Raw genomic sequence first — 25,698 nt, forward strand, 5'->3', positions numbered from 1 at the left:
GGTGTGAGGTTTTCATGCACATAGATAGAAGCCTAAGATCAAAGCTAGATGCAAAGTCCAAAAAGTGTTTCTTCATTGGCTATGGAGAAGGTGACTTTGGTAATCACCTATGAAATCTTGAAGATGGTAAAATCTTTAGGAGTAGGGGTGTAATTTTTAACGAAAAAAATATGTACAAAGATTACTTGGAAAGAAAACAAACAAATGAAATAGGAGATGAGTACATGGAGCTTGAGGACGGTGAAGACTCAAGGACATCAAACGGTGACAATGTGCAACAACGTCAACCAAATAAGGAGCCTCAACCTATTCCCCAAAGATCTACAAGAGCAAGTAGACCTCCAGAAGGTTCGTTTCATCCTTCAACCATCTTTGATCTCAAATTCTGGAGAGCCAGAATCATACGAAGAAGCTATGCATCACGAATCCAAAGAAGAATGGATGAAGAGCATGCAAGTGGAGATGGACTCACTACATCACAACCAAACATGGGAGTTGGTTGAGTTGCCTAAAGGTAAGCAGGCACTTCAAAACAAATGGGTGTGTACAAGCTGAGAAAAGAAGAAGGTGGGAAGAAAAGGTACAAATCTAAGCTTGTGGTAAAAGGGTTTACTCAAAAGAAAGGTATTGATTTCAATGAAATATTTTCTCCTGCTACTATAAAAATGAACTCAATTAGGCTTGTCTTAAGCCTTGTGGCTGCTCATGATCTAAATCTTGAGCAAATTGATGTAAATACGGCATTCCCTCATGGTGACTTAGAGGAAAAAATCTGCATGCTTCAACCAAAGGGGTATGAAGTAAAAGGTAAGGAGAAAATGGTTTGCAGATTAAAGAAGAGCTTGTATGGTTTAAAGCAAGCATCAAGACATTGGTACTTGAAGTTCGATCGATGGATGTTGGATCATGGATTCACAAGATGCAACTCAGATCACTGCGTCTACACAAAGAATTTGGGAGATGGGAAGTTCATCATCCTAATGTTGTATGTTGATGACATGCTGATTGCAAGTGCTAACATGCAAGACATCAAAGACCTAAAAGAGGAGCTGTCTAAATCTTTTTCAATGAAAGATTTAGGTGATACAAAGAGGATACTTGGTATGAAGATGTCAAGGGACAGGATGAAGAAGACAATAAAGCTATCTGAAGAGGATTACATCAAGAAGGTACTAGAAGGTTTGCAATGCAAAATGCAAAAACAGTTTCTACACCTTTGGCTGGGCACTTTGAACTAACCAAGGATATGTGTCCAAAGACACAAGAGGAGATAGCATATATGTCTAAAGTTCCATATGCTGCAGCGGTAGGTTCTCTTATGTATGCTATGGTCTGGACAAGGCCAAACATTGCACATGCCATGGGAGTTGTAAGTAGCTTCATGGACAACCCAGGTAAAGAGCACTAGCAAGCTGTGAAGTGGATACTTAGGTATCTAAAAGGGACAACAACAAATGCTTTGTATTTTGGAGAAACTGATATTTTTCTAGAAGGGTATGCTGATGCAGATATGGCAGATGGCAAAGATACTCGAAGGAGCACTACTAGCTATGTCTTCACGGTTGGAGACACAGCAGTAAGTTGGGCTTCAAAGCTGCAGAAAGTGGTCTCACTTTCTACCACGTAAGCAGAGTATGTAACAATGACGGAGGCAAGCAAAGAAATTATGTGGCTTCAGAGATTCTTAGAAGAGCTTGGATTCAAACAAGACAATCGTGTCTTGTACAGTGATAGCCAAAGCGCTATCCATCTTGCGAAGAACTCAGCCTTTCATTCAAGGACAAAGCACATTGAGGTGAGATATCACTTCATACGCACTCTTTTGGAAGAGGGACAACTAAAGCTAGGAAAGGTGCATACAAGTGAAAATCCTGTAGACATGTTTATGAAGGTGGTCAACAAGGAGAAGTTGAGCTTTTGCTCATCTTCAATTGGCATTCAAGGATAAGAAGCCAGGATGGAAAGCAGGCACAGGTTTTGTTTGGAGATCAGTCTCCAAGTGGGAGATTGTTAAGTACGGAGCCTGATTTACCCCTTGTAAATTTCTCTGTTAAAAACACACATTTGTAAGGCCCCCATTATAAGGAGAAGCCATTGTGCATGAAGAAAAAATAACTCGCCGGAAATCAAAATTTTCACGGCCACGCAGGAATATTATGGCCGGACGGTGGCCGGAAAGTAGTCGGAAAACGGTCGAAAAACAATCGGTCGATTGGCCGGTGGCCGGTAGTCAATGGCCGGTGGCCGATGGTCGGAAGTCAATGGCCGGTGGTGAGTGGCCTTATTCAAAAGCGGACTTGTCTTCTCAAGGGCGGCCACACATGGGCGGATTGGAGGGTCCGATTTGGACTTATCTACACAAGGGCAGCTACACATGGCTGCCTCTCATGAGAGAGGGCATCACTTTTGGCCTATAAAAGGAGGCCATTTCTACACACATTTCATAGTGTGAAGTTGATGCAACAAGGTGGGTGTGAGGTGGTGAGAGTGAAGCAAGGCGGGAGCTCTAAAAGGGTATAATCCCTTTGTAACCTACTTCTTGTTTTGAAGTACTAAAGCCATTGAGTGGCTGCTTTCCTGTGGACGTAGCCCACATTGGGTGAACCACGTATATCGTATGTACTCTCTCTCTCTCTCTCTCTCTCTCTCTCTCTCTCTCTCTCTCTCTCTCTCTCTCTCTACTCCATAATCTCTTGTGTGTGAAAGCTATCTCTCTCCATTAAGTAATCTACTCAATTATCTACTTAGCTATGTCATATTTCCTAACAGTACCTTCCTATGTGAGGTGTCATAAATCATCCGTGAGCGCTACCAGGGTCGCTTTGCTACACTCAACCAATGAACCCAAGGCGCCGAGGACAAGTACTCACTAACCAAGCTAGCTCCTTTGTACAGACTCTAAGCTTGCCTTGAGAAAAACATGAAATTTTACATGTATTAGTGCAAATATCGACAAATACTTCTAATTTTAACATACAGCCAGGGAGAGTTTTAAGTGTGCTCGCTTAGAAAAAATGTTTTTGGCGAGCCCGATGGCCCCTCCATGTGGCCCCTCCCTAGTATAAATGATGTTACACGTTGTCATGTGAGATGGTCACGCGAGACCTAGTTATCAGTTATTGATAGCTATGCCAACTATGCCTAGACAAAGCATTAAATGAATAACTAAGCCTCTTGCATGGTCACGCAAGGCTTAGGACAGTTTCGCACAGGCCGGGGTAAAATCCCCGCATCTCCTTAACAACCTTGGCTCGACATCTTTTAAAGCAAACAGCGTTCCCTGATGTGAATCGACATGCATTTCAAAGAGCGGCGGTAGAAGACAGGGTTTCCCAACTTTGCCAAAATCGGCAGAGTTGGGCAAGCCAGGCAGAGTTCGCTGACGTAGACGAGCTGGGGTGGAACTATGCCCGTGCGGACGCACCCTTAGTTATTCATTCATCCTCTCAACTATGACTTGAACTTCCAACTATGCCAAAATCGGCATAGTTACAAAGGGTAGGCATAGTAACTCATTTAATGCTCCTTTTTGTGTGTGACCAAGAATGAGGCCTCAATCAGAGATTGATCGACGTGCTGGTGTATAAGCTTGGATATGGCGTTGTTGTTTTCCGGGTTTTGTTGGCCTATGTATCTGATTCCCTTTTGTATTGGTTTCTTGTATAAGTTTATCTCCTTGGTTAGGTCAAGTCGTAGCTCCGGTAGCTGTCATGTAAAATTTTTGCTCTTCTAATACAATTCCTCGCGCTTATGGTTTTTTTTTTAACTGAGGCTTAGTTACAAAACCTGACAACTAAGCCTCGCGTGACCATTGCCTTAAGGAAGGGCGAGAAACAAATTATCATAATTGCATGGAAGTCCTCATTCTCGTTCTCATCTCATTGACATCATATTGAAGCACTCAACTAAAATGGCTCGTATGCCAAGATCCTCTTCTGCTGCGATGCCGCTTCCATCATGCCTGCTGCCGCGTGCTGTGCTTCTTCTTCTTCTTCTTCTTAGCTTGGAGGCGAGCTCCCTAGGTAAGGTCTTTCGCTCCTTCACTCAGCTACAATATAAGGGAACGTCGACACACACACACACACACACACAGAGAGAGAGAGAGAGAGAGCGGCTTACATGGTGCAGACGACATCTACAGTTTGCCCCAACAGAAGCATCTTCCCGACAAATATGTGGAACTCCTGCGATCCAAGGTATGTGTGTGTGTGTGTGTGTGTGTGTGTGTGTGTGTGTGAGAGAGAGAGAGAGAGAGAGAGAGAGAGTCATTTGAGCCCTGGGTTTTCCATGGTAGCTACCCTCAGTTCATGAGCTACCCACACCTTTTACTGCAATTAGCCATCTCCATGCTTGCATATGCCCATCAAGGCATCCAGCTTACATGTATTGTGCAAGGGTGCCTTCCTGAGCATATACAAGCATGGAGATAGCTTGCTTTCCAAGGTGTGGGTAGCTCATGAAGGGCCTCTCTACTTTGCTTTGAGCCCCATCCACTTCTAGCCTTTTTAGCATAATTCAGTCATTTAATATCTTGGATACCGGGCACTATCTTGTGTTGCTTGCTTGCTATGCCAGAAATGGGTTGCAGACCATTTTCCTCGTCGGAGATCTCTACTAAAACCTCCATTGGGTGGGCATTCGACGCATGCTGCCAAACGGAGACAGCCAGGGTCAAAGCCCCCAACATGTCACAACATATGCTCTCAATGTCATGGTAAATGCTTGCCCATGCCCACTTACGTTTCTAGTGATCATGGCTATGGAGCAAGCAACCAACACGCTGTTTGGAAATGCACTTGCATTTATTAGATTCCAAACTATTTTGTGAGCTAAAGATCCAGCTTGTGACCCCAAATGCAATCAGAAGTATGTAAAGTTCTGGGGCTTTTCATTGCTTAGACCAAAGCGTCGACGTTTTCTGTGGCTTGAAGTAGTTGCAGCTGGGCCTCTTCCCTTGTAAAGTTGCTAGACGTGAATGTTTTGTTTGTGTTACCTATCGAGGAATATGGTAGTGACCATCAGACTATCAAATTGTTATTTTCATTGTTGTTATCGCTTGTTTAGAGTTAGACTACTTTCAACTCGAATGTGGGTCTCTTGAAGAATCATTGATGACTACAATCTTAATGGATTAGTTTTCAATGTCTTCCCTCTCCATTATATAAAAGACACCTCCATGAACAAGAGGTCCTTGTCTATAATGATCAAATCATGGCAAGGAATGCAAAATTGAGTGGATACATAGATACATTCTTAAGAAAGATAAGCTATTTTCACAGGGTATGTTTCACAAGAGGGTCGTGGCATACTTCCAATTATAGAGCCAAAGATCTCCCTTTTCAATCACAAACATCGATATGCTTGCATTTGCATCCATGCATGATTCCATGTTCTTCTATTTACAAATGACATACTTAATGTGAAATCAAAAGCAACTTCATGCAACTCTATGATGAGTGACATTGGAAGCCTCAGAGTCAAGAGGCCAGGACATTCAGGATAGAATTCCGCAAAAATTACTTGTGGTTAGCGTAACTATAAAAGATATGCTTATAACATAAGCCAATTAGAGAGCTTGTTGCCTCATAGTGAAGTTGAACAAAAGGCTAAGTATTGAAAACATATTGGAGAAAATTATATGTAAGAATTTTGTGCATTATAGTTGAAAACATATCGAAGAAATTTTTGTGTAAGCATTTTGAGCCTCTAGACTTATTTCAAAGCGACTAATTTCAAATCCTTGACAAAATACTTCATTGTATGCATTATCTACAGCATTTCAATATGTTGATGTTTAAGTGTTGCATATTGTTGAGTGTTATCTAGGAGGCCAGGTTAAATGACAACCTTGGTATAAATCTAATCTCAAAAAAGTTTAGTGTTCACATATCACAAAACCTCATCCTTGAGGTGGCATGCATGCAATGCCTTTACATTTTTATTTTATATTTGGAGAAACTTCACACATTGTTTCCAATTGACATCAAAACATTACTCTCTTGAACTCGCGTCCACATATTGTAACCGTCAACACAAACACAATTACACACAAGGGAATTTGATCACTCTTCACACACCAATTGGAGATAGTTGTTGGGATAAAGGACTCCTCAAGGTGGCTTAGGCAAACTACCATTCATGGTAGTTGCACTAGGGTTAGGTTATGCTCAAGACTAGATGTAGTATAGGCACAAAGTAGTAGATTGATTCAACCCATAATACTGGATCATGCAAGCGGATTATACAAGGTTAGGAAATAGTTGTTGGGATAAACGACCTTTCAGGGTGGCTTAGGCAAGCTACCATTCATGGTAGTTGCATTAGGGTTAGGTTAGGATTAAGCTATGAGAGACTAGACGTAGTATAGACACAAAGTAGTAGATCAAGATTCAACTCATAGAAATGGATCATACAAGGGGTTTATATAGCTTGAGTGGAGAGGCTATAGTGATATATATCATGAGTGATATTGTGTGTGCATTAATTGAACATGCCATGTTCTCATGCTCTTAGACTCACATGGGTCATGGTATCCTTCATAAATGTATGCACACATATCATGTGTTGGGAGTCAGGGTAAGTACCCATGGCTAGGGTTACTTCTCAGCAATAGTGACAAAGTAGCAATAGCCACAAGTCGAGTGGCATAGTTCCTTTCAATCCAAAAAATCATGATGTCCAAATATTCATGTTTATCATTATTTTTAATGCAATTTTTGACGCTCTTTTCATTGGCACGCTTGATATTGGAGATCTTAATACCTAATTGTGACGATTACAAATTCAAACTTATCTATTTCAATATTTGTAGGCTTATTTTCTTCATTTGTTGTTCAAATAGAGACTCTCATTCCTCTTTTGTAAACAACATTTCCATATTATTAGTAAACACATTAATGCAAAAATTATTATTACATAAATGCAAGTATTGAGTTGCAAGTCTTAAGCAAGTAGACAATATGCCAGAAGAATGTACAAAGTAGATATGTTTATTGAGCCCTCAAGCATGTTTAATTGGTGTGGTCTATGTTGGTCCAATTATTAAACCATTCCTAAATCTTTTGCTTGCAATGGTGGTTTTGGTATTTTCAATTGAACCTTTTTTTAATTCAAATAGACCATAATCCAGTCTATGAATATATGAGGTAGTCTTTTGAGATTATTGAACCCAAAAGAGATTATATTTTCAATCAAAAAACCTAATTAAGAGTCTCTTCTTATGCCGATAGGAGACACAAAGCTACAAATTTTTTGTATGAACATACAATGATGACAGTCTATAAACACATCAATGTACCACTTGTAAGTCTCAATTGAGGCGGATAATGATTAGATGTATTCACAATTAGGACATTAAGCTAGCGTGCTAATTGAAAAGTGAAGTAAGAATCAAAGTACAAAATAACACAAAATAGGTAGATTGATAAGATGCGTAATGTGTACAATGAGTTGTGTGCTTATATAGCACTATTAGAGTGTAGCCTCAAGACACACGTCCTAATGCATAGCATAGGAGATGGCACTCTTAGATGAGAGGTAGTGGCATGTAGGTGTCACATAGGTAGTTATGCAAAGTGTAGGGTTGCTACCCACTAGAGTGTGTGAGAGTAGCACCATTAGGGGTAGTTGACATAAGCATAGGATGGAAGTAGTTTTAACCCTAGCAATTGCCTCTCTCTCTCTCTCTCTCTCTCTCTCTCTCTCTCTCTCTCTCTCTCTCTCTCTCTCTCTCCTTTCATATGTGCATACATGATATATACATGTGTGTGCTATGTATGTGTGTGAATACACACAACTTTTACCCTAGATTCAAAACTTCCTCTTCCCCTAACAAGTTCTCTTTTCACTATCCTCTTCCTCTCTTGTGCTTCATTCTTCTAGGATTGTCTCATGTTGAATATGCATATATAAACTTCAAATACATACCTGTAGAGCTAGAAGCTTCACACTTGCCAAGTGAAAATGAAAAATTATTTAACATGGATATGAATCTATGTTGAGTGGTCAACAACTTTTGCATCCTCAATGCAAAGGTTATGACCAAGTGGGTGGACTTATGGACAATGGCAAAGGCAAGGCGTTTGCAAGAGAGAGAAGCATGGAAGCAAGCTTGTGGAGACACAAGGGCACCCCCAGTTCCTTGACACCTTGCATGTTTTCTAAACCTCATTAATGCGGAGAGAATCCATGAGAGAATGACCAAAACAAAGGTATGCGGAAAGGACATCACCGACAAAGAATGGGAGTATGCACGAGGTTGCATGCCAAAGATAGACTACTCCTACGCTTACACCATATTGTATAATTTTTTCTTGATTTTATCATTGTTCTTTTTTCCATTTTATAGCGTCTTTCCTTTAACTCTATGTGTACAAAGGGTCGACACTTTTGTACATGCCACATTGACAAGAGTCGAATCACCATGGATTGTGGCATGATTGGCAATTTTGACATGGATATTGATGAAGCTAGGTACTATGGACTATTAAAAGGATCCTAAAGGTCGATTTTAGAACCTTTTATATCTTCATCTTTGAGTGTAATTGGTTTACAAATGTGTCTAGACAGCATGAAATTTCAATCTACATGGTGATCTCTAGTATGCATCACACAGAGAGGTATGAGAACTTAGTTTTTCCACGCAGTTGTGAGTAGGTGAGTGATTTCCTTATCTACCTTTAATTTTTTGTGACATAGTACCAATGTCACTCACTTTGAACTTCTCTTCTACAAGTCATCTATATCCCATCAATCCACTAACCAAAACTTTGGCTCGTAGTCTAGTAACACCTCGAGGTAGAACCATTTTCGTCACTAATGAAGTATAGAACATCTTCGACCCTCTCTCCCCTACTAGCTTGTATGAGGAGGAGATAGAGGAGAGAGAGATGATTCAAGTGGACCCACCACCATTAATCTTAGCAAGGAGGATAATTTCCATGATGATAATGATGAAATGGAAGATGATGAAGCCAACACATCTACAAATGATGATTCAGTTTCTTTCTTTATTGATGTAGAAGCCATGGGGTTAGATTTAGATAATGCTACTTGTAGAGATCTTTTTGAAGATGATTTCTAAACATTTTGTATGTTTTTTTCTATAAAAGGTTTTTGCCATGTTGCCCATTCATCTCTCTCTCTCTCTCTCTCTCTCTCTCTCTCTCTCTCTCTCTCTCGTTTCATCAAGCATGCTAAATTATGTTAATCAAGTAGGTGTGATTTATTTAATGATAAGATATCTATCATTTTTTGTACAAGTATTTATGAAAAATATCAAATGCTTTGTAATTTTTTTTAGAAAATAGAAAGAAGTACTCAAATTTGAATATTTTGGCTTCGAAGCATTCCGGGATAATGCTATAGGTAATAACAACAATTATAACCTGTCTCCCTTTCTCACATACACCTTCACACATTTTTTTTGTGTGTTATGGTTGCAAGTGGAGCCAACGTTTTGTGTTGTGCACAGAGCAAGAGTGTTTACGATACTAAAGACTGCTTTGAAGAAGAGCTCCTTTATTGTGCTCCTCACTTTTCATCTCTTCATAGCAAGAGAGCTCTTCACCCACCACTATGGAAAGCCTTCAGAATATGTGATGAATACAAGGATGCAATTGCTTGGGTGAAATGTGTGCGCCATTCGGGAGGAGAGTGCGAACCTCTTCTATTTTGTGCAAATTTGTCCGCATCGGATCACAATGCATGTCTTACTTGCGGGCCATCATTAGTGACAGAGCGCGGCCAGATGCCTTGCGCAAGCTAATCGATCCAAATAACCAAGAAGTACCCATACTTGAATACTTTACCACCAAAGCGGAGAGCGGTATTATTAGCAGTAATACATGCAATAATAAAGCATAAAAAGCGTGGTAATATTTAACTTGCAAAACAATTTCTTCTCGTCTTCCTCTCTCCCCTTTGGCCACCCAATTTTAGACGCTCTCTCTACAAGACTTGGTAAAGGATTGTGGTAAACTTTATGAAAATTTTATAGTGCAATAGCTTAAAATGAGCTCACAATAGGTTTTAAAAATAAAAATCCCTTCTAGAGCATTGATATTTAGAGTCGTTGTTTGCAACTATGATAGTGATTCCATTAGTAATGCAAATACTGAAATTGTCTAGAGCACTAAAAAGGGTCAATATCAAGCGTCAAAAGCGAGAAGAAGCTCTTGTAGTGATGCATCTACAATAGGCAAAATATCTTCTACCTTGTGAAGTTGAATCACACAAGCATCAAGAATCTTTACCTTAACTTATGACACCCTTGCTACCTTACTCTAATTCCTTCAAACCCCAAAGTTCAATTGCAAAAGATGACCAGAAGTCATATCAGTCCTCTTCTTCAAAATCCTCCATAAGACTATAAACCATTTTCCTTTGACTAAGCTTGAAATCCTCCATTCCAATTTTTCTCCTTCATGATTTTTCCTTTGCTTGCTTGTTTGACTTGCTTGTTTCCATTGGAGCTTTATCTTTATCTTCTCTCTTCTTGTCTTTTTCTCTTCTTCATTGCAATTTATCATCTACCTTCAATCTTTGAGCTCTAGTCCTCTTGTCAACCATTATGTCTATTTCTTCATCTTGTCACCTTCTTGATCGAAGAACTTCCAAGACTCGTGTAAAAGCATGTCCTTGTTGTAATGGGTGAGATTGGCCTTCTCCATATCCATTACTCTCTACATTAGGAAATTTCCTTGGGTTAGCTGGATAAATTCCACTTCGATCTTGCCACCAAAATGTGCATTGAGGAGATATATGGTCTCTCCACAATTGTAACATTGAACATGTTCCATTTGATTTCTTTGATATCTTTCTACTTGTGATCTTCAAACCTATTGTTGAATAGGTTGCATAGCAAGATTTAAACTACCAATATGTTCAGTTAACCCTTGCATTTCTTGAAGAATACTAGAGCTTGTGCTCCCCTTGTGCTCTAACTGGCTAAACTCTCCTTTGAATATCCACATGTTCTCCTCACTCCAAATGCATGTCAAGATGAATAGGTTACACTTCATTATCATGTGTAACACAATTTTGCCAACAATATGCATGCGCTTTCCTTTCCCTCCTTGAAATCTCTTGCTTTCTTATCTTAAAATTCAAAGAAATTTTTTACCATACTTTACCACAAACCATATGACAAAGAAAAGAGAGGTCTCTCCTTCTTCTCAATAATGAGATTGTGTCCTTCTCAGTAAGGAGACTGTACCTGAAGAGAGATGCTTGCATAAACATGAATTTAAATTTATCTGAGAGTGAGAATACAAGAGATGCACCCTCATCTAAACTGCAAAACACACCCAAATATCTTAGCTCTAGATCTCAGCCAAGTCCCAATCATTTGCCCTCTTCTCTACACACACATGCTCACTATTTCCTCCCCTACAACGCCTTCTTCTTGCTCCTTTCTCCAAAAATGACCCCGCTCATGAAAAAGATCTAGTCTCAATTTACATGCATGTATATCACTCACTTCTTTCACTTATGTGTAAAGCCTACCTATCTCAAATTTTACCAAACTATTCATATTTAGTACGATTGTCACATACTAAACTTAGTTGCTTGCAAAGCTTCTTGCCATCCATGAAACTTATAAGTTATTTCCTAAAATTGTTTATGGACCATGATCTTGCATTACTCATTTATTTACATTATCCTTATGCGTAAATGTCTTCATCAATGTTGGAGCATAAAACTACACACGATGTGCCAATATGATCACTTAATGCAAGTTTGAGGTTAGATCCCACTTATTTTTTGCTAGGGTAATATCATATAATGGTATTTTGAATCATTTTATGTGCCCAAAATTGTTATGATGATATCATTTATCATGCCTAACAAGTACATGGAGTTCTTATGGATCACTAAAGGCCTTAGGGACCTGAACAATGCATACCTTAAACCCTTTGTATATAATGATTTTGTTAAAGTGTCAACTCTAATATCTCTTGTAAGAGAAAATGATATGGGTGGCTATGGTTATGCCTATGCCTAGGAGGTCCACCTTAAAATAAGTAGCTATAACATGTAAAGTCATCAAGAGGGTTGTTTAATCTTAAGAAAGCTACATGTCTACATCGACACAAGGGTTTTAAAAATCACTTTTGAAAAATATCCAAGGAAGAGGGATTTAATTTATGAAAATATGTTACATGTGATGAGGAGTTTTTTAAATACTACTTGAACGCACTTGATATAGAGGGTTTTTCAATAGTGTAAGCCCCAAATGGCTATGGATTCTTTGAGATTCACCATGGTATGTGTTTTCTCACTGCTCACTTTGTACTCGGGGCCTCCCCGACAGGGGGAGAGAGAGAGAGAGAGAAAGAGAGAGAGAGAGAGAGAGAGAGAGAGAGAGAGAGAGAGAGAGAGAGAGAGAGTCACTCATGTAATCTTATCTTTTCCCACTATTGTCTCTCTTATTTCTTTTGATGATAACTTGTTCATAGAGTTGCTTAGACCTTGACTAATTAGTAAGCTAATCCTGATCCTAGCACTTACATATTTATTTTGGTTTGAGATTACCATGCAACTTGTATTTGCATTGATTTGTTAGTGTATGATACTATGTCATGCTTAATTGGTGCATGTTGGACTCACTAAATCTATGTGTGCTTGCATTTAGTGTGTATAAATAGATATTATAAAGGGGGTTGAATCATTTTCATCATATGTGTAGGATTACATTATTAGGAGTGAGGAGACTCTATTGGAGTGTGCCTTTCCATGTCCTTTTTGCTCCTCTCATGCAATTGCCTCTTATATTGTCATTCACTAAGTTGTTATTGTCATATTTAGTTATATGCCTTAGCTGTATAAAATTCAAGGACTCAATATAATGTAGTTATTCTACCTTTGTACTTGGTCGCTTTTTCTATGGACCCCCCTCTAAAAACAAATACCCTCACATTTATGTATACATCAAAAATTGAGGGATTCTACCCTTATTACATATGCTTTTCTATGCCCAATTTGAGAAAATATCTCTAATAAATGATTTGGAATGAGATATGCTCGTAAATCTCTCAAAATACTTACTTAAAGCTTATCATCTCTAGCCCTAGCCTCTCTTTTGGTGCATAGAGCATATGTGTTGCTTATACCATAAGTGAGATCCTTCAAAGGATCATCATACAATCTTCCTTTTGTATTGTAGAGATTTTTTGTGGAGAGTAGGAGCTCCCTCAGTAAGAAATCGATTTCTCTTCATAATAAAGAAGAGAGTTTTTTTTAGACTCATGTTTTGTATATAGAACATACTTGTTGATCATAGTTTCCTTATTGCAACATGCACATGAGATCTTGTATGCTCATAGTCCAACCATATCACAACTTTTACGCGTCTACATTCCTAGAAAATGTGATTTTCTACTTGGGTGATTTCAAAGAAAAATTATGCTCATGGTGTTAAAGTTATAGCATCTCAAGTGAATAGTCCAATGTGATCCCAATATTTAGTTTGGCTTTAAATATTTAACTTACTTATTTGTCAAAATCTTGGGTAGGGCAATTTGTTGAGGGGGTACTTAAGGCCCCCACAGATGGTATATAAGGAGCGCCTAAGCCCCCATTGTAAATTACTAATTCATTGCCCAGCTGGTTGATTTAGCAATCTCTCTCTCTCTCTCTCTCTCTCTCTCTCTCTCTCTCTCTCTCTCTCTCTCTCTCTCTCTCTCTCTCTCTCTCTCTCTCTCTCTCTCTCTCTCTATGCTTCCATATCATTGACGTTGACATAATATCAGAGCCGCATGTTTGAAGACCTTTGGAGGTGCTAGCGAAATGAAGAGGAATAGGTGAAGCAAAGCTTGATCGGTGTTTGGTAGTGTTTTAAAATGCTACTGCACAAAGTTTCAAAGTCCAACTCTATGTTTTTGAAACACACTTGACTGGTGGGGAGCTTTTTCATATTTGCAACAACATCTTCAAACGTTCGACGAAGCCAATTTGCTACATGTGCAGTGTTTTAAAATGCAGTTTGTAGACCATTGGTGATTCTGGTTTATTAGCCCAAAGCTTTTTTGAATCTTTTTTCTTTATAATAAAATAAATGGATATTTACTTTCAAGGTTTTCAGGACATCTTAATGCCATTACCTTTTCTAGGATTATGGGTATTTTCAAACACAGTGGCAAATCAAAATTATCAATATTTATCTCTCTCACATAATATTATAATAATAAACTCTCAATAATTTGACACAAAATACCTTGCAAGGTTTTAGGTCACGTCCACATTTCTTTTCTTAAGTGTTAGAAGTTAAGTGTTAGAAAAAAGTGTATCCACGGAATATAAGAGTGAGATCAAAGTTATAATTTTCTATTGTTAGTTTATATTTCACTAAAAATTGAAGTGAAATATTTGCAAAATATAATTTATTGCAAATTGGATTCTATATTGCGATCTTTACAGTCTCTAGAGAGATGGCTTATAAGTCATTATGCAAAGGAATTTCTTCAATGTCAGCATGCACATTAGTTAGTACGAGTAGTCTCTCCTCTCCCAAAAGAGCTTGATAATTGGGTTTCATGTCATGATCTTGCAACATCTCTTCAATGGTAATATGAGCGTAAATTCAAATTGTGTTATATACACCATCTTCCTTTTGTAAATAAGTGGCATTTTTTAGTCAATCTTTTCCTTGATTAGATGTATGGATCGCTTGGTACTTTGTTTGCTCTAAAAATTTCACTTGGTGTTTGATAAAACTTGAAATATAAGTACCTACCACAATACAGGTGGTAGCTACCAAGAATAGGAATGGTAGCTACCATATTTGATAGGTAGATATACTATGTTTGACATGTAGGTTGAAAGGACAAGAGTAATGCCGTGTGCTAGTCTCCACCCAATCATGCTATCTTATAACCTCCCCCTAGCATACACACGATCCGATCATGCTGGTGGCCTTTCCCGAAGGACCCGTTTCCTTACATGACCCCCTCTTGGAGAATCATTTTTGTCCTTGAAAACGAATGTAGGAAAACATTTCTTAAGTGCGGAGACATTCTCCCATATAGAACCTTCTTCTTGTATATCTAGCCATTTTACCAACACTTGTTGTCTGACATGATGTCCGATGTGAAGCTCATGAGGATCAAAAGTCTTTTTGGGTTCATGAGGGATGCTTGGCGGTTTGATAAGGTCAACTAACACACCTATGTAAATGACATTATCATTCTATCCTAGCTATTTTTATAAATGGCTACCATGAAAAACAGGATGAACTCGTGAGTGCTCGAGAAGAGCTAACTTATAGGCAACTTGACCTATACGTTTGAGAACTGTAAACGGTCCACAATATTGTGATGAAATTTTAGCAACTTTTCCTGTCTTCAGACTTTCTGAATGCTCTAGAACCTTGAGGAAAACCTTGTCTCCTTCTTGGAAAGTAGTAAGACGGTGATGCTCATCTACGTGCTTCTTGTATCAACCTTGAGCTTGCTTAACATTCTGTTGAGCAACTAGAAGCATATAAAATTGGTCTTGGAGAAAATCCTTCACTTATTGTATCTTCTCCGTAGCCAACCCCACCATAACGGGTGATCTAGGTTGAAAACTGTAACATTTAATGGCCTAAAAACTTGTGTGTAGCAGAAATTAGCATGAACATAGTGGGAATTTCATTAGAATAGATTCCTAATGAGAATTACAAGAGTGCTTGGGTGGAGAGAGCAACAAAAAGCATAACACCTTGTTAGATAGCATGAACAACACTTTCAAAAGAGAGAGAAATTAAGCTATTGACAACAGTTGAGGACCGGATTTGCATGGAGCCGGTCCCCCCTCCAAAAGGCTTTGTATTATGGTTTCTCCCATCAAGAGAGACATTGTACAATACAATTCTTTGTGTTCCTTCAAGACTAGCTAGTGCAATGAAGATGAAAGCTTCATGCACTAAGCAAAACACTTAGCAAACACAACATTAATTATCCCCGTTCTCAGACCCAAGACCTCACACACCTTCAAAGATGGTGAGAGCTAGCAGGGTATGAGAGTAGATTGAGAGGAAGAAAGAGTATCTTACGAGAAAGATGTACATCTCCTCACATAATCACTCATATTAGCATAGCTTAGCTTAGTAATTAGAATGGTATAGGAGATGAGGATGCATTGAAGCTTGGCTCTTGGTTGGATTTGCATCCACATGCCAAGAGTGTGTCGATGTAGGCTTCTATCTCACAAGCTTGGAGTAGGTAATGAGCTCTCCATTAAAGCTTGGGAAGAGATAGTCTTTTTCTTGCTTCTCACATAGACTGTGTGAGAGTGTGTGTGATGATGCCTTGCAAAAATCAGCCCCCTCTCTCTCTTGGGCGAGCCCTCTTGCTAATTGCTCTTGCTATCCTCCCATTGGACCTCCCCACGCCTAGCCAATGACTATTAAGCAGCATAAGTGATAGCCTTCTGACATGTGTCCCCCTTTCCCCTTTTGTGAGAGTTTTAGATAATTTAATAATTCAACTAAACTCCCATTGGACCCCTTTGCCTCCTGGCCAATAGGAATCAGGCAATCCATTGGGCTGCTGAATGCTCATTGGACCCCTTGGGAGACTGTCCAATAGTCTTCTAGAGGGCTTAATTCTCATTGGTTCTTTTATTAACTGTTTTTAAGTTAATTAAATTGGATTTACTCTGGCCTAATTCTCATTGGTCCACCTCCAAGGCCATCCAATAGGAATTGGGTACACCTTGTGGGCATCTGGCCTAGGGAGCTGACATGTGTCCCTCATTCCCTTTGTGTAAAGTGAGCTTGTGTGTGTGTGTGGCTTTCTCTCTCATCCCCTACATGCAAGGCTCGCCCCCTCCCAAGTAGGGATTGCAAAGACTTTTTTGTACACACACAAAGCATCCAATTCCCTTAAGGTTGACCTTTGGACACAACCTTTGAATTTTGGAACCTTAGCATTTTGGAAGTGTTAATGGGCTGACCCTTAGGGTCTTTTTAGCCCATTGTTGCACATGGCTCTTTTGTAGATGGGCCCCCCCTTTGGATCCCTATTGTGGCCGGTCTGCTCGCTTAACCAATATTCTAGCTTTTTCTCCCCTGGCACTTCCCCATATTAAATGATCAGTTCAACATGAGAAAATCATTTAGGAGAATTAGATATTGATTATTATGACATTACCTCTCTCTTGAAATCATAGTCGAGAACGACTATGGTGTAGAGAAGATAAAGCATATTCATGAGTCCTTTTCTTAGCGGGTAGAGGATCCCTATGTTACCCTACGACATCATTCCACAATGGATGACTAGTCCATTTGGCGCTTGAGAGCCTGAGGCTGCCACAAGCATGTCTGCACATTAGTCCTATCAATCTTCCATAGTAGAGTGACAAGCTCTACTTGGTGTTTGGGAGACGTCATCTCCGCAAACTTGATCTAAGCATGCATACTACTTCATTTTTGTGCACAATAAAGAAAAAGAGAGTCTTATAAGACAAAAACTTTGTTCATTTTGTACATTTTTTACATTTCCTTACTCTTGGGAAGCATTGTAAGCATTGACAAGGTTTAGGTTATCCTTTAATTGTATGCCTTGCATCCATCTAGCATCTTCAAAAGGATAATTCTTAAACTTAATAAGATATCGTCGGATAGTCTTACCGCCTCTTAGTACCTTGTCTTCATGTCGGAGAATGGACTCGGGCTGCAGCACCTCGTCTTGGTCCTCGATCTCCGGTGGGTCTTCATGAGTAGTTGGTTCTTGAGGTGGCTCTCCTTTGTAAGGCTTTAATAGGCTCACATGGAAAGCATTGTGTATGAGCCAATGATTGGGCAACTTGAGTTGATAGGCCATCTCATTGATTGGCCTAAGAATCTGGAAGGGACCATAGTACCTTTTTGCTAGTTTAGCATAGTACTTTTGATGTCCCGTAGGATTCTTGCCCGTCGTGTGCCTTAATCGAGCCTTGGGAAACTTTAATAAGACCCAATCATTTTCTTTAAAGGCTTGGGCTCTTCTGTGCTTGTCAGCAGCAACCTTTTGCCTTTGTTGTGAGATAGAGATAGAATCCTTAATCTTTTGAAAAGATTCTTGTAGGTCTCAGCTATACTCATCTGCAGCGAAGATCTTCCCATGTACCTTAAGTAGCAAGAGGCTTTTTTATCTTCCCTCAATTACCTCAAAAGGTGCTTTTCTCGTGGAAGTATGTACAGTGTTATTGTAAGCATACTCCACTAAGGGTAAGTACTTCTCCCATTGGGATCTTTTATCTACTTCCGTAACATAGGCTTTTAGTAGATCGAGAATGGTTAGGTTAGCTATTTCACTTTGGCCATCCGTTTGTGGATGATAGGCGGAAGAGAAGTTTAGCCTTGTCCCTAAATTCTCAAAGAGACCCTTCCAGAAAGTACTGGTCATTCTAGGATCTCTATCCGACACTATGGACATTGGCAAGCCATGGTACTTGAAAATTTGTGAAATGAAGAGGGTTGCCATTTGATGGGCTTTGATAGTTTTTTTGACAGGTATAAAATGAGCTTGTTTACTGAACCTGTCTACTATCGTCCATATTCCCGTATTCCCATGGATAGACTTCGGCAATCCAAAGATAAAATCCATGAATATGCTCTCCCATGGTGAATTAGGGATTGGCAAGGGTTGAAGCAATCCAAGTTGCTTCCCTCTATCAAATTTTGTCTTTTGGCATACCACACATTTAGAAACATACTCTTGTATGTTCACTTTCATGGTAGGCCAATAGCAATATGTTTCAATTCCCTTTAAGGTAGACTGAATCCCTCTATGCCCCCCATAAGGTGGAGCATGTGATTCATACATTACTTTCTCACGTAGTGAGTTAGTAACGCATAGTCTATTGCCGTAGAGAAGATAACCATCTTGTAAAGTAAATGGTTCTTCTTCCTTCTGTAGTGTAAGGGCGTTGTTGTGACTCCCATCCCAGACATGGATGGTTATGCGGGAGGAGTATTAAGAAGTATGAGCAGTGGTTACTCTCAGCACCTCCAAACGATGCAGGTTGTGGTCTGGGGGGCGTTTGGTTGTAGAAGGCCTCTATATCTCCCGGCCCGGACCTTTTTAGGTTATGCAGGAGGAGTGATGAGGGAGTCCTTGAATATCTCCCAGCCCAGACCTTGTTAGGTTATGCAGGAGCAGTGTTCATCAGCGGCTTTATGTTTCTATGTCTTGTAACATGCATATGTAAGCATTTGTGTTGCATTGTGATGTGGTAGCTACTGAATATTCCTAATTGGATGAGATTGCCTGAGTATGTAATTTTTTAGTGCATTAAGACACCCGTGGAAGATCAGTACGGTCTCGATTGAAGGGGATCGGGGAGCACCACAGACGGAGAGTGAGAGAGAGAAGGAGACACACACACACGATGTGGGTGGGGAGACTGTGAAGTTGCAGATCCCCCTATACAGTATACTCACTATAAGTATAGGGTAACAGTGGGCGGGCGTCCATGATCTGGGCGACCGGTCAAGGCACATAGGCCTTAACCCCAACAACCTCCCACTTAAAGGCCAATGTGCCTGTAAGCAAGATCTACTAGTGTACAACTAATAGAAGGTGAGATATTCTCTCAACCTATGCCCACTGACTCTCGATAAGCTAGTGCATCCTGCTCTACTGATAGACAAACATCCCGCTGCGGAAGCCACACAGAGCTAGTTCCAAGCTCTGCAAATAGTCTATAAGAGCTCATGCACTCCTGCAAGTATCGGTCTAATACCTGCAAACCTCCCCTATGCTCTATGCTGAGATCAGTCATCGAACAACTAATCAACCCTGCTGCAAATGCTCCCACTGCAGCTGCTATGTCGGGCCTCGAGATCAGCATCTCGTACATGAGGACACCGAACGTTGATGCAACCCTGGCAACCTCTGCCACCTCCAACTCAGAACTCAACTCATGGAAATCCTGTCCCCTATCATAGAGACCATGGCACTCTGACTCCGAGCTCTGGAGTGACTCCTCGTGCCCACCACATGTCACATGTGTACCAAGAGTATCCATCTGTCCTGAATCTACATCAAGCTCTGGCATAAGCATATCAAGAAATGACTCCACAATAGCCGACATCTCAGCATCCATGTGAGTCATCTCTGTCATCACCTCTGATGACTCATCCTGTTGTGACTCACTAGAGCTGTCTCGCTCTACCTGTGCATCCGTAGACGCAACCTGCACAACAAGGTCACTGCTCTTCACTCCATGCAAAGCATCCTGCAACCTACAAGCAAAAGAGACTCGCCTGCTCTCTCGCTGTCTACCTGGCTGCATGATCACAGAGATAGCACCGTCTCTCGCGTGATCCACATGCAATGGGTAACCTGTACCACTCCTCGCACCTCTCGCAATCACTAGCGAACCCAAATGCATCACAAAATCTCGCCCTCGTAGCGAAATCTGACATCCACAATCTCTAATCTGACCAATCGAGATCAAACTCACTGTCAAATCTGGTACATAGCGCACATGTCATAACAAGTAAGATGCACCACTCGGTAATGACAGTCTCACATCTCCTGCACCTGCTATCGCATACACCGATCCATCGGTCAAACGTACACTGCCAAGCATCCCGCTAGAATAGCTACAAAATCATGCACGATGCGGCGTGACATGAAACATAGCATCTGCGTCTAGCAACCACTGCGAAGGGAGTGCACTATCCACATGTATAGCATCTCATGCATAGCTCGAGGTAAAAGTGACATCCCCGTCACTAGTATACTCCGATACTACATGTGCCTCAACTGTCAAAGCAACTGAGTCCATGGCATCACTACATACATCTCTGAGACTGCCATGTCTCCTACGATGTCGCATACGACGAAAACAACGCCATCCAACGTGTCCAGAATGACCACAATACCAACATATCACCTGCCGGCATACTCGTGAATGTACATGTCTCACACGAGTCCTTGATGACTCAGATCTATCATACATATCATGTAATCTGCGCCAAAGTGCTCTCGAATTAGTCTCATACATAACAAGAGCATATACAGATTCCGCAAGGTGCAAAGAGAGCGTAGATAGTGCCATCTCCTCTAGCTCCTGCCACTAATCGTCAGACATGTTTGAAGGTCTACCTGCATCACCACTCAATGGTCGATGCAACCCTCGCTGTGTCAATGCATCAAGCATACACTCTCTCCATGCCGCAAAGTCTGACCCATCAAACATGCACATTTTGGAGAGATCATAATCTGAGTGATCACCTATCTCTGCCATGAGCACAATGTAGCAAACTAGAAAGCAAAACCACCTCACCAACAACACCTGGAAACTGTCTACAAATATGGCCAGAAACACAATGTAAAACGTGTGAGACACACTCCAAAATAGAGCTCCCGCAATGTCAATACAAGCCTCGCATGCTCTAGTATCACACTGCAATCTGTGAGCTAATCACCAAGCCCACATTGTGTGGTATCGATGCATACACACGCACAAATCTCCCAACTGCAGAGAACACCGCACGCAAATGCTGAGTGCAACCTGCAATCTCTACCTAGATCGCATAAATGATACGCATAAAACTCCTGAGAAAATTTCGCCAGAGTTTCGACGCACAATGGCTATCAACACAAAATAACCATTTTCCTGCAAGCTCAATGCAATGAGCAATCAATGCGCATCAAACTACACTCAACATACATGCATAAGCTCTGCAAAACTATGGCAAACAATGCTCGAGATCACAAGACTCTCCCACCCGAGAGCAAACCACTGTCTCAAGCAAAGAAAGATACACAACTCACTCTTGCGAGAGTGGATACAAAAACACAAAACTGTGTCCAAACTGACAAAACCTGTCAAAGTGAGAGTAAACACTCGATCACAAACTATGGCAAGAATCTGGCAAAAATCAGACAGAATTTCCTCTGAAAACTGAGCCAAAACTCAAGTACAATCTCTACCATAAACCATAACACTACTCAATGCCAATGAGTAAGAATGCCAAAATGGCTCCACATTTTCACATACAATGGCAATCCGCACTCAACGTACATCAATGGAGTGACCGCGCATAAGCAAGCGCCAAAAGATTTGCAATCCGGAAACTTGATCAATGCGAAAACAATTCTCTCAAGAGAGCTCACCGGCACTTGAAAGTGCTCGCCAAAATGCATGTATAATGGGCATCAACCATGCGCCATAACCATATGCAAACCATCCGCAAAGACCATGAATCCAAGCACAAAATCACTGCCAAAGTATCCTGTGAAAACCAGTGAAAGAAGCTCCACCTGTGTGCTCCAAAAAACTGCGTCTCTCAAGAGACCGCCTCGATGGTGTGTAAACGCCTCCGTACTTCGTTGCCCAAGTCTACCAAAAAACCCTCAAACCACAAGATTAACACAAGCTGCAATTGCATCTTCAGCTCAGAATTTATGCACTCAACTTCAAGCATCTCCCGTGCTTCCAAAAGTGCATCAAACTCGCACACAATGCGACAACAGAAAATCTGGAATTTCTGTATACAGTCAGTCTGAGCTGAATATCGGCAAAACGGTGAGGAATTTGCAAAAAGTTTCATTTGCAAAGTTGTAGACCACATCGAGGCGGATAGGCCACTCACAACAGAATTCTCAGATCTGCATTCTACAAGGAGAAAAATGAATCTGAAAACTGTGCTGTTGCGCACACAGTTTTAGGGCAGCACCTTCACTTACACACAATCTTCCACACTCCTTTCTGAGCTTCCACAAGAGCATACATCACTCTCAACTGAGCTCACAAGCTCCCATTGCATTCTCACAAAGCTTCCAAGCTTTCTTAATCTCTCTACCGTCGAGAGCGAGCGAGCTATCGCCTCGAAGCTCTCAAAGCCGTCGTGCTCTCCGCGGTCACCATAGCTCTGATACCAATTGAAGGGGATCAGGGAGCACCACAGACGGAGAGTGAGAGAGAGAAGGAGACACACACACACGATGTGGGTGGGGAGACTGTGAAGTGGAAGCTCCCCCTATACAGTATACTCACTATAAGTATAGGGTAACAGTATGCGGGCATCCATGATCTGGGCGACCGGTCAAGGCACATAGGCCTTAACCCCAACATGGATGTGATGGCTAATTTTACTACGCCGGAATATCAAGAGTTCTGATCTGGACAAAAGGATAAGCTAACTCCTTGATCAAAAGAGCAGAAAGGAGACGCTAACTCCTTGATCAAAATAGCCAAAAGGATAAGCTAACTCCTTGATCAAAACAGAAAAAAAGGAGAAGCTAACCCCTTAATAAAAAGAGAAAATTGATTGTCCCTCAGAATGTCCCTCGAAAATTTTTGGGCTAACTTGATTTGTTTTGCAGATATGTTGTAATCACGGACGATTACTCTCTTTCAAGAAGGGGAGATGTACAAATTGCTGACGTGTCAAAGCCTAAAGAATAGGGCCAACTTACAGATGACGGCCGAGGTGTTACCATATACATGTGGTAGTGATGTGTGTGAACACACTAGGACCACCGGGGCATTTTTTCCCTCTTTAGGAGGTTTTTTTCCCCGTGCATTGTATATACGCCCATCACTCTAGGGCTATCTATCTTTCCATTGCACACTAAGTAACACACTCTCTATTGTGTGTATTGAGGTTCCTTCATCTTCTCCAAGCTGTGTATGTTTCTCTGCAACCCTAATTCCAACAATTGGTATAAGAGCAAGTCACGTCCTCCCAGGCTTAGTCGCCAGCTGCTCCAGCACACGCGTGCTCACTTTCTGAGTCTGTCCCTCATGGGAATTCAGTCACTTGTGCCAACAACTCCTCTTATCCAGTTCAAGGAGCTGGAAAGATTGTGCTCACTGCTGCTAATGGCAGTTCCTTCCCACTTGTTGATGCACTTTATGTACCTGGGATCAAGAAGAGTCTCTTGTCTGTATCCACACTTGCTAGACTTGGACTTGTAGTCAAATTTGTGGATGACAGATGTACAGTTCATGATCTCAGTTTTGGTGATGAAATTGTTGCATCTGGCCTTTTGTGCCGTGGGCTGTATAAGCTCACTTTGTATGACAAGTGTGGAAAAAACTTTGCAAATGCTATTGCAGATTCAAGGGCTATTTCAAATGCAAAACTTTGGCATGCACGTTTTGGTCATCTGAATTTTTCCAGTTTGCTGCGTTTGCAGAAATCTGATATGGTTGCTTCTTTGCCGCCTCTTGAAGCACCTGTCAAACATGTTTGGGAAGGCTGTATTTTCGGTAAGATGCAGCATTCTAAATTTCCAAAGCATGGTTCAATTCGGGCCACATGCAGGTTGCAGCTTATGCATAGTGATGTTTGTGGGCCCACGCAAACTCCGTCCTTGGGCAATTACCTGTACTTCGTGACTTTCATTGATGATTGCTCCAAGCATGCATGGGTATTTCCGCTTAAAGCGACGTCCGAAGTTTTTATGTGCTTCAAACAATTTCTGGCTATGGCTGAAAATGTCTCGAAATATACTATGGGCACGCTCCGTTCCGATCGAGGGGGGGAGTATATGTCTCATGAATTTAATGCATTTCTTACTAGTCGTGGGATAAAACACGAATGTACAGTGCCTTATACACCTCAGAAAAATGGTGTTGATGAGAGGAAAAACAGGTCACTGATGGAAATGGCACGATGTATGGTCAAAAGTCAAGCTTTGCCGCATTCTTTTTGGCTTGAGGCCATTATTTGTGCCACTATGTACTTAACAGGTGTCCTACAAAAGCTTTGCGGTCTATTACTCCATATGAAGCATGGCATGATAGAAAACCTTCTATTGAGCACATGCGTGTTTTTGGCTGTTTGGCATATGCTTTGGTGCCACAAGTGCAGCACAGAAAATTGGATGATAAGGCTGTCAAATGTATTTTTGTTGGTTATAGTGCTGAAAGCAAAGGTTACAGGTTGTATCATCCGCAAACAAAACGTATTCTGGTTTCTCGGGATGTAGTGTTTGTGGAAGATTATGTTCAGCCCTTGCTGTCATGTACTAGAGATAGTAATGTAAGCTCACAGGACATTTATGACACTTTGTTGCCTCTTTTCAGTGGTGGAAATACGAATGTAAGTTCCAATGAGGCAAATGTACAGCCTATTGGGGTTTCTGAAAATGTTTTAGATCAGCCTATTACTAATGCAGATGTACATGATGTACATGATGTACTTGATGAGGAAAGGGCTGAAAATGAGCAAGCTAGAGGTATGCCAAAATGGCTAGTGCACACTTTGCGTGACAGTAAATTGGATGCACCTTTGTCTAGTCGTACTCGTTCAGGCTCTCGCCATGCATCTTATGCATCAGATTGTTATGTTATGGCTGTGTCTAGTTTACATGATGTTGAGGAGCCTCTGTCTTTTGACGAAGCATAGAATTCAGAAAATTGAATGGCTGCCATGCAATCAGAATATGATGCACTTATAGAAAATGACACATGGACTTTATGTGATTTTCCTCCTGGCAAAAAGGCCATTGGTACGAAGTGGGTTTACAAGTTGAAATGCAAGCCGGATGGTGAGATCGATCGCCAAAAGGCTCGACTTGTTGCAAAGGGTTATGCACAGCAAAAAGGCATAGATTATGAAGAAACTTTTTCTCCCACTTGTCGTATGACTACTGTGCATTTTCTATGTGCATTGGCAGCTCATTTTGGTTGGGATGTACATCAATCAGACATTGTTACTGCTTTCTTGAATGGTGACATATTTGAGGAAGTTTATGTAACGTAGCCTCGCGG

The 25,698-nt window shown here is 40.8% G+C and overlaps 1 protein-coding gene across 2 annotated transcripts; it reads left to right on the forward strand.

Annotated features, from left to right (window-relative positions):
- The first annotated feature begins 3,850 nt into the window (after window positions 1-3,850).
- On the forward strand, window positions 3,851-5,108 carry LOC147442424 (uncharacterized). 2 transcript variants are annotated; one of them, XM_086529661.1, is made up of 4 exons: window positions 3,851-4,022; window positions 4,129-4,196; window positions 4,576-4,714; window positions 4,810-5,108. In XM_086529661.1, the coding sequence occupies exons 1-4, from the start codon at window positions 3,911-3,913 to the stop codon at window positions 4,872-4,874; spliced, it is 384 nt and encodes a 127-aa protein (XP_086385787.1). In that variant the 5' UTR covers window positions 3,851-3,910; the 3' UTR covers window positions 4,875-5,108. The 2 variants fall into 2 exon arrangements, with proteins under 2 accessions (XP_086385787.1, XP_086385786.1); XM_086529660.1 differs by having other exon boundaries at window positions 3,857-4,022; window positions 4,576-5,108.
- The last annotated feature ends 20,590 nt before the right edge of the window (window positions 5,109-25,698 follow it).

The sequence above is a fragment of the Adiantum capillus-veneris genome, chromosome 14, assembly GCF_014529385.1.
Source record: "Adiantum capillus-veneris isolate H3 chromosome 14, ASM1452938v2, whole genome shotgun sequence".
Classification (NCBI taxonomy): domain Eukaryota; kingdom Viridiplantae; phylum Streptophyta; class Polypodiopsida; order Polypodiales; family Pteridaceae; genus Adiantum; species Adiantum capillus-veneris.

Coding starts and splice junctions, on each gene's coding strand:
- LOC147442424 (XM_086529660.1), top strand. CDS start 3,911: ATGGCTCGTATGCCAAGATCCTCTTCTGCTGCGATGCCGCTTCCATCA. Junction 4,023..4,128: donor CTTGGAGGCGAGCTCCCTAG/GTAAGGTCTTTC, acceptor TACATGGTGCAG/ACGACATCTACAGTTTGCCC. Junction 4,197..4,575: donor TGGAACTCCTGCGATCCAAG/GTATGTGTGTGT, acceptor TTGCTATGCCAG/AAATGGGTTGCAGACCATTT.